The sequence below is a fragment of the Rattus rattus genome, chromosome 7 (assembly GCF_011064425.1).
Source record: "Rattus rattus isolate New Zealand chromosome 7, Rrattus_CSIRO_v1, whole genome shotgun sequence".
Taxonomy (NCBI): Eukaryota; Metazoa; Chordata; class Mammalia; order Rodentia; family Muridae; genus Rattus; species Rattus rattus.
Window position 1 is genome coordinate 14,683,967 of NC_046160.1, and position 10,059 is coordinate 14,694,025.

Below are 10,059 nucleotides of genomic sequence, written 5' to 3' on the forward strand. Positions count from 1 at the left end.
TAAAAAAGTCAAATAAGTGGCGTCAGGGCCCTTGTAAAAGAAGTCTCAGAAAGCTGTTTTGTCCTGTCCATGCTATCAGGGGATGTCAACCATTGGTGTCTTTATCTCGGCCTTCCCACCCTCCAGAAGGCCCACATATTAAGTTCTTATGACAGTTGGCTACAACATTCCAAACACACGAAGAACCAGGTAACCTGTACCAATGGTACAACTACCATGTTAGCCCGCTCTTCAGCTTTTGGCACTAGCCAGGGTGAGGACAGTTGCCTGCTTGGCCATGAAAGAACAGAAACATGAAGGAGAACTGGGTGAGAGCAGACAATGTAGCCAGGAAAGGTGAAAACTGACTTTTTTTTTTAGGTGTTATTTACTTCTGGGGTTTGGGTGTGTGTGGGTATCCTGGAGGTGTGTTTTTTTAAATAGTAGTCTCTGTGGCATTTAATTCTGCATAAAGACCACACTTTCATCCACTATGTAGAAATAAATAGCCAGAATCCAGGAATGCGTTGTAAAAAATGTACTAAGCACGTTCCAAATAAATGAATAAACAAATAAAAGGTAACTTTGAAAGCATAAAGTGAAATCAATTTGAGTGTCAGTTTTGGGGAAAGATAAATAACGAACCATGTGGGCCAGTGGTCACTGGGAAGTCTTTATAAGTCTTGGTGTCACTAGAACCATAAATATTTCAGAAAGACCACCTCGATACTTGATTAGTCCCCAAGACCCTCCAGGATGAGTGAGCACGTGTATGCTGTCTCAGCTTACCAACACAGGGTAACAAGGTTGTTTTTGTCCACATCCACACAAGCCCTCCTCCGCTCTCTTCTCAGTATATGGGCTTGCTAATTAAAGCACCCTCTAATCCCGCTCTCCAGAGGAGGGCTCGTTTGCACAGCCTGCACACGTGGTGGAACCCGGGGGCAAGTTTTCCTTTTCCATTTGCAAGTCATCTCTTACTACATTGAACGTAGAACATACGCTATGAGGCTGGGGAGCCGGCAGAAAGATCTCTAGCGCTCATTGGCCAGCCAGCCTAGCCAATCACTGAGCTCCTGGTTCAGTGAGAGACGCTGTCTCAAAAATAAAGTGGAGGCCAATAGATAGAGTGAAGACTTTGGCTAGCAACAGCTGACACCTGCGCATGCGTGTTCAGGCACATCGGCACACACACCTGCACAGGCAGAATGGCGAACATGCATCGCTCCTTGCATTCGCGAACAAAAAGAAGTAGATGTGGAACTTGGGTAGGAGGAAAATCAACCTTGCATTCATTTACCTGGCGGCCTGGCAGCGCACTAAGAGGCAGACCCCATGCCTATGTAAAGCAGCAGACTGCTCTGCGAGGCACGTCTTTTCGAATGGTAGTTTTAATTACTTACCCACTGAGACTATCGGTGTCTACAAACCTGGAGAAAATTGAGGCAAGAACGCAAAGCAACCATGACGCCATGCCCCTCGGTGTTCCACTTTGAACATCCTAAACCTTTTCATCTTCCTTTTAGTAGCTCTTGGAATTTCAAGGAAATTAAATATTAAAATTATGTTTTCTAATTTTAAAAGTTCTGCTACTTCCTGATCTCGCCTCCTCCCTGGTGCCATAGCAAACTAACCACAGTTAAGGGACCTGAAGCGCAATTGCTTTTGAGTTCGATTAGAAAAAAGACAAGACCTGAGCATAGAGATAACTCATAAATAAAGAAAACACAGAAGGATAAGCTCGAAACAATATTGAATTAATGATTCAAAACATAGACTAAAAGATGAGAGATTGTTTTTCGGTGTTATGACCCTGTGTATGGAACAGAAAATTACACTTAATCCTGGTGGGGAATTGGGGCTAGTAAATTTCTCTGCTCTGTTGGCGTGGGTGGAGCCATACAGGAAAGCAATTTGATAATAGGTTTCAAGAGCCTTGAAAATTATCTTCTCTGACACAGAAACTACCCTCCTAGGAATATATCCCAAGTTAGAATCTTTGATATAGACAGAGATTTATGTAGAGATTCTCATTAGAGCATTTCTAATGGCAACCTGGAAGGAAGAAAGTGTTGGCAATGTCCCAACAATTGGAGAAGTAGAAGCGTTTATTACAAATGATGTGTAGAAGTGAGTAAATTAGCTGTGAAGAGCTCCGCTCTAACCTTAACAATTATTTTGACAGTTAAAATAGAGGCAGAGGAAAAAAAATACCCTGGAACAATCTACCAAGATGTTAAGATCGAGGAAATCTTGATTTATATATTCTACGTTCTGTATTTCTCCCTACTGTATCCTATCATTTATATATAAAACACATTTCGTAGGATGTATGTTTCTTTTACAATTAGAAACATGCTATATCATTAAATTATTTTTAATTTGGTCATATTAGAGTCATACAAACTTATGACGAATAGTACATTCTCAAGTTATTGGCGTGATTAATCTGTGCTCGTGTTTCTAGTAAGTAATGAATTATAATTTAATTTCAAGATAAGACGTGAAATGTCCGGATAGCTCATAAATAACCATGTCAATAAACATTTAGGTGCCTGGAACGTTCACAGAAACTCCTCATTCTCGCCCAGAAATTCCTTGGTAAGTCTTTGAGGCATCCAGTCCACTAGCACAGCAGGGCCCACAACACCTTGACAGACCAGTCCATAAAGCAAATCACTTTAAAGGCATTTACGCTCCCTAATGCTTTACCTTGCGATGAATGTGCTCGTGGGGACCTTGTGCCTTAAGCAGATCAGTCTCACAGCAAACACAGGACTTTACTTTCTATAATCCCATGGAATATCAATGTAGGCTTCAAATCATAGAATATTAAACCTAGGTTGGAGGGGTGCTTTGGAATTTATCCCTTGCCCTTTGTTTTAGGGAAAGGAAACCCAGGTCAAAGCTAACAGCTTGGCCACATATGAAGCTGCAACCAGAAAGCAGGTTTGGTAGCAAGAGTCTTAGCTTTTTTTTATTTCACTTCTTCCCTCTGGGTAGAAATGTTGACTACATTCGGGACCCCTAAGACAACGAGTAGGGTAAGATTCTGTAGTATGCTTGGGGATATCTCAGAGGTGCAGGCCGGACCAAAGAGATGGCTCAGTGATTAAGAGCACATTTAGCTCTTTCTGAGAAACTGAGTGCGTCCCCAGCAGCCACGTCAGACAGCTTACAATAGCTTGTAACTCTAGCTCCAGGGGGATTTGACACCTCTGCGGGCACCTGCATTCCTATGGTTCTATTAAATTATGACTAATAAAAATTGTGATAGTCAACCAGTCAATCTGAGGTTTTGATCTTTGTGTACTGTGTGAAATGATTTAAGTCATGCTAATTGACATGGTCATTACTTTACACACACACACACACACACACACACACACACACACACTGCACACACACACACACACACACTGCACACACACATACACATACACTGCACACACACACACACATACACAGAGAGAGAGAGAGAGAGAGAGAGAGAGAGAGAGAGAGAGAGAGAGCGTTTCAAATCTACTTTTCTGAAAAGTTCCAAGCCAACAACACAGTACCATGAATTACTTAGTCATCATGCTGTGCATTAAAATCCCAGGTTTACTGACCTCACAGTGAAGGACACCTCCTCATGGCTATTCCTCTAGACCATCTTCTACTCTCTGTTTCCTTGACTTTTTCTACATAAGTTCACATAGAACCATTTTCTGTCTCTCTGTCTCTGTCCCTGCCCCCGTCTGTCTGTCTCTATCTCTGTCTCTCTGTCTCTGTGTGTATGCCTGTTTGCGTGCATGAGGATGCACATGAACATGTGCATGAGCAGGTGTGTGTACATGCGTATGGAGGGCCAGAGGAGCTGATGTTAGGTGTTTCCCTTGATTGTTCTCCACTTATATATGCACACACACACACACACACACACACACACACACACACACACACACACACACTGTGTTTGTGTTAGTGGATTCTCTCCTAGCCTGTGATTCCTGGGAATTGAGTATTGCCCATTGCAAAAAGAAGCTGCTTTGACAAAGTTCGAGGGAATCTCAGGTCTATGATTAAAAACATTGACAGCTGGGGAGCAGTTCAACAGCATCACCATTTAACAAACCAACAGTTCTGAGTTCTACTCTAGGGCTTTGACTTCAGTCATGGGCTTGTGGCCAGCTTTACAGGACCAGACATGAACGCCTACCTATGGAACAGGGCACAACTCCATTCAGGAAAAAGGTGATTACCCCATACCAGTTGTGCCGCTGCTACAGCATTGTGAATGTCTTGCCTTGCAGGTTGGTGTTGAGCGTGCAGCATACAATGCTGGGTGAGACCACTGACATCTTTTCTACCCCAGACGCTTGCAGAATTCCTTCTGGCACTGTGAAAGCTGGTTAGCACAGAGGAAGTTTTCTGGTTGGTTAGAGACGAATTTTTCTATGCCTGCAACCAAATTATAGCGTGTGGAGATGTTACCTAACTGAAATTAGCCAGATGTAGAAAGACAATTGGGCGGGGAAGATGTCTTAGTGCCAAAACTCTTGTCACATAAGTACGATGACTGGAGTTCAGATCTTCAGAACCCACTAAAAGCCGGGCAGATACGGCGTTGCCTGTAACCCCTCTCACCGAGGAGAGAGCAACTGAGGGTCATCTGGGTGAACTGACCAGCTAGATTAGCTGGATCAGGGAGCTGTGTACCCAGCAAGAGATTCTACCTCAATGAAAAAAAGTGCAGAGGGTTGGAGAGGTGACTCAGTGAGTAAGGGAGAGCCCACTACCAAAACTGTGGTGGAATTTTGGCTGACTTGACCTTGTTTTGGTCCTGTGCAGGTAACCAGAGATGCTGTGAGTACCTGAGTCTAATAACCATGTCATGTCCAGAAAACAGCCTTTCATAGCCCTCCTCCCCATCACCTGGTTCTTGCTTTCTTTCTGTCCATTCCCCTTTAACGTTCCTGTTCTCTGTCAATGGAGACACAGACTGGAGGTGCGAGTATCTTTGAATGCACAGATTCTACTTCTTTGGGGTACACATCTAGAAGGAAGACTGAAAGGTGACAGGCTAGTTTTGATTTTACATATTTGAGGAACCTCCATATATCTTTTCATGAGTGCCATCATGCGTGCACCATTTTATTAAATGCTCGAGTGAGTGCCACCATATCCACCACTGGCAGGCGAGAGCTGATGGCCTCTCTTCCAGGTCCTTACTGACTCTTGATACCTTGTCCATTTGATAAAGGCCATTCTAATAGACATAAAGAGGTATTTTATGATGGTTTTGATTTACATTTCCCTGATGACATGTGATATTGAACTTTTTTTTTCTTTTTTTTGGAGCTGGGGACCGAACCCAGGGCCTTGCGCTTGCTAGGCAAGCACTCTACCACTGAGCTAAATCCCCAACCGATATTGAACTTTTATCAAATATATATATTTGCTAACTATTTCATATATATATGCTTATATATATATATCTTTCTAAGAAACATCTATTCTAGCTTATTTTTAAAATTAAATTATTTCATGCTAGTTAGATTTCTGAGATCCCCTATAATATCAGTATTAACCTGTCATCAGATATATGGGCTCGCAAATACTCTTTCACTTCATAAGTCGCCTCTGTTCTCTGTTGATTTTCCCTGTGCTGTGCAGAATTTGTTTTGGGTGAGCTCCTTTGTAATTCTGCTTCGGTTGTCTGGGATTTTAGGGTCATGTCCAACAAGTCTTTGCCTAGACCAATCTCAAGATGAATTTCCTAGGCTTCCCCCACTCCATTATCTCTTCAGTTTCAAGTCTTACGTTTTGGATTTTTCTTTTCTTTCTTTCTTTCTTTTTTTTTTTTTTTGGAGGTGGGGACCGAACCTAGGGCCTTGTGCTTGCTAGGCAAGTGCTCTACCACTGAGCTAAATCCCCAACCCCTGTTTTGGACTTTTCTATTTTTGGTTGTTTTTAAGAATTTGGTCACAGCTAAGCATCTAATTCCATTCTTTTGCATATGAACATCATATTTCTTCAGTGCCATGTATTTAGGGGATTATCTTTTCCCTGTTGTCTTCTTGAAAGATCATTTGAGTATAAATTTATTTCTGGGACCTAGCACCATGCTGTTTTGATCATTGTATCTGCTGTGGTTTGAATATGAGATGCCCTTCATAGGCTGATGCCTTCACTTGGTTTCTAGCTGGTAGTGCTGTATTGGAAGGTTGTAGAACCTTTAGGTGAGGAAGGCTCACAGGAAGAATGAGTCATCAGGATGAGCCTTGATGATTTTCATTCCTGTCTACCCTCTGTTTTCCTACTGAGATCACCCTGTAATGAGCACCCTCCAACTCCTGTTACAGTAACTTTTCCATTATGAAGAAGTGAGGAGTGTATCCCTTGAAGTAAGCCGAAGTAAACCCTGTTTTCTGTTAAGTTGTTTTATTTCCGGTACTTGGTTACAGTACCAAGACAATCAGTTAATATAGTATCTCTGAAAAGTATATTGAAATAAGGTATGGAAATGCCTTGGTAGGTTTTTCTCAAGAAAGGAAAAATAGAAAACATGTTGTTTGGGGGCCAAAAGGATAGTTCCTTTAAAGTTACAAAGAAACAGTAATTGTTAAAGAAATGAGGATTTTCATGGATATTGCCTCCCAGGCATTCAGAGGTCACTGAAACCGTGGTCTAAGAGGTCCAGCTGCTGCCTGCACAAGCCCCAGAATTTTAGTATGCATTGTCTGTGTCCCCTGGGAGTTCCAGGGCCATGGAGACACCTATCAAGAGTTTTGAGAAAAGTCTGGGAGGTCAAGCAATGTATAAGACAGGTTAGTAAGTGATAAGTGAAGCTTTAGCTTCAAGCGAGTTCCCAAGATTCTGGAGCTGCCAAGAACGTGGGATATCTGCTAAGGAAAGTGGCACAGGCCAAGTGGGAATGTCCAGAAAGGAGGCCCTGTCAGCTCCGAGTGTCAAGGCCATAGCTGCTGTGATGTCCAAGGCTGTCGGTGCCCAGCTGCCCTGCAGGTGCTTGACAAGAGCTACCTAGTTTCCTGTTTTCCTTTGGTCCCATGCACCCTGTCTCCCTGTTCTCCATCTAGCCATTTTGGAATGGAATCATCTACTCTCTGTCATTATATATTGGAAGAATGTGACTTTCTGATGTTATAGAGACTCATAATTAAGAATTTGCCTTGAGCCTCAAAAAAGACCTTGACCCTTGGACTTATGAAGAATGTTGAGACTAGGCAGGACAAAATATATTTTGGATCTGGGACATTCCACATAGGCTCTTTTTAAAAACAAACAAACAAACAAAAAAACAATTGTTCCCCAATTGGTGGTATTATGAAGGAGGTTGGGGACTTTTGAAGGCCAGACTTTTAGCTGGTGGAATTAGGACCCGGGTCACAAAGGTTGTCTTTCGGAGGTTGTGTTTGACCTCTTGTTCTGTTGCTCTGTCTGCTAACTGGTTTGCCATGACCTAGGGCCTCTGCCATAGTGAACAGAGAAGCCCAGCCTCACCAGGTTTTCCCTAACACCATGCTCTGAACCATGGCCAAAGCACAAATCTCTCCTTCAATTTTTGTTGTTCCATCAGCTAGAGTTGACCATAGCAAGATGGAGGTTACAAAATTCTGTAGATCTACTGGATCTGTTCTAAGGGTTTGGTGGTGTACATTTTTAACATGTCATGGTACCTGTGATGGTAGATGATTTTAAGCCTTTTTTCCCAAATATAAATAGTATTTTCCAATTAAATTATTAACTTTAATGATGTTGTGCGTGGGGGGGTGGTTATTGGGTGCAGGTGTCTCTGTCATCCAGAGGAATGAAGAGGTGTCCTCTAGACGTGCAGTTGCAGTGGGTCACGAGCTGCCTGATGTCAGTGCCAGGTAATCTGTTGGAGCAGTACTATTGCTGAGATGCTGGCCAATGTCTTATTTATTGTTTTACTTTCCCCTTGCATAGTTGACCTGGCTATAACTTTAGTGCAAGGACAGACATCTTTATCTGACTCATCACCACAGTGGGAAGGACACCTTTTTCTCCCAGTCCCGGGCAGATTCTCTTTGAGCAGCCTTAGACATTCCTTCTCTGTAATGGGTTAAATTTCGCCCCTCCCCCATGCGATTGAGGCACACAAGTCTGAATCCCTAGGGACTCATAATAGGACCTGATCTAGAAATAAGCGGCACAGATAATTGGTTTGAGTTGGGATGAGGTCACACTGGAGCTCTTGATCCAGTAAAACTGATGTCATTGCAATAAGGGGAAAAGCCAGAGACGGACAGGCACATGGAGGATACTCTGTGAAGATGCTTCGGATGAGAGCGTTGTACTCATAAACAAACAACTCTACATTTCCGGGAAGTATCCAGAGGTCAGAGCGGAGGCAGGGACAGACTTCACCCTCAACACCCTCTGAAGAGGCCATCCTCACTGACACACTGACTTTAGATTTGAAGCCTCCAGACCCGGAAGGTCACTGTAAGACAACCTATTTTTGTTGTTCTGGGCTCCCCAGCTTGTGGAGCAGCTGCAGTCAGTTAATATAGACTGTCCACAAGGACTTTGTGTCCTCCAGCTCCACCATGGCATGCAGGAATATTCTAGCTGGCAAAGCCTCAGACACTGGGCAGTAATAACAGAATGCTACCCCTGGGCTTAGTCCTAAGCCCACCAACAGTGCCTGCATTCCAGTTGGCTTCCTGTCCCTCACAGACATGTCCAAAATTGTGTCCTTTGGAGATAAAAGAAGATTCAAATAGTTCATCTCCAAAGTATGAAGTTATGGCAGGAGTAAACCATTGTCATGATAAAAATTTTCTTTTCTTTTCTTTTTTGATAAATTAAGAGACAGGAGGATCTCAAACTCAGAATCTGCAAACATGCTATGTCTGAAGTATTAGTTATTGAAAAATACAAAGATATGTGTGCATAGTATCTGTAACATACAAACACTATACATGATATAAATGTATGCTTTATACGAGCACGCACGCGCGCGCGCGCACACACACACACACACACACACACACACACACACAGAGCCTAAGGCATCTTGAATTTGATCTAAACTTAACATTCCTGTCCTTGGCCATATCAAAGAATGCTCATATACACATATAAAAGTACTTACCAAGCAACACTTCAATAACAGACGCCTTCATAGTGAGCACAACAATTCCCATAAATATCAAAATGGCACCCTGGAGAGGAAGAAAAACATTATCAAGCTTCAGCTAGGAGTTCTGAACGGGATGCATGAGGTGTGTGCCCACATTCTGCATCATTTTGCATTGCCCCGTGGAGCCGTGATTTGAACCTGTGGCTTCTATAGGAAGACATGTAGATGGAACTGGATAGGTGCACTGACTGATACCCAGTGTCCGTTTGCAGTTAGAAAGCCCATTCTAGTTGTCTGCCTCTGGTTTTCTACAGATTTGTTCTTAGAACTGACAAAAGCTCCGGGATTTTGACACTATATCCCAATAGTCCTCAGGTTTGGGCAGTAGACAAATTTATGCTGAACAATAGGTATGAGTTCAAACCTAAAGAGATTCAGGGACAGATGCAGGATGCTAAGCGTCCCTACTGGATGCTTAGGGCCAGAGCTACTGTAACAGTGTTGCAGACTCACCCTCCCTCTCCCGCACTCCACTAAGCTTATTGGCTGCACAGCCATGCTACTTAGGGCCAGTGCTAGCTAGCGTTACAGTGTTGCAAACTCATCTTTCCTCTCTTGCACTCCACTCAGCCGAGACCCACTAAGCTTCTTGGCTCCACACACATTCTACATCCATCATCAGTCAGTTCTCGCCCACACCATTGTACCTGGTAGAGGCCACACCCTGGTCCCCCTAGATTAGCCTTATAGGGAGGTTAATTGGCATGTCCCTGGTTGGAGCAAATTGGTTCCTGACATCCCTCTGCTTAGATCTGTATAGTGAGTCTCCACCATACAAAAAGAAAATCCAAAGTCTCCAGGTAGCTCAAGGTCCTACTGGATTTATCCACCTTTCATCCTTCTGATTGAATTTCACATTATTCTTCACCTCACCTATGAAGTCCAGGGCACTCTGGGCCCTTGGCTCT

The 10,059-nt window shown here is 43.2% G+C and overlaps 1 protein-coding gene across 1 annotated transcript in view; it reads right to left on the reverse strand.

The window, feature by feature from the left end:
• Vit (vitrin) overlaps positions 1-9,649 on the reverse strand; it is an 89,437-nt gene extending 79,788 nt beyond the window's left edge. The window contains exons 1-2 of the mRNA XM_032908603.1: positions 9,605-9,649; positions 9,104-9,173 (exon numbers count right to left, since the gene is read on the reverse strand). Of these exons, the coding sequence (XP_032764494.1) occupies positions 9,104-9,173; positions 9,605-9,649 (115 nt within the window). The remainder of the gene's footprint in view (positions 1-9,103; positions 9,174-9,604) is intronic.
• Between the last annotated feature and the right edge of the window lie 410 nt (positions 9,650-10,059).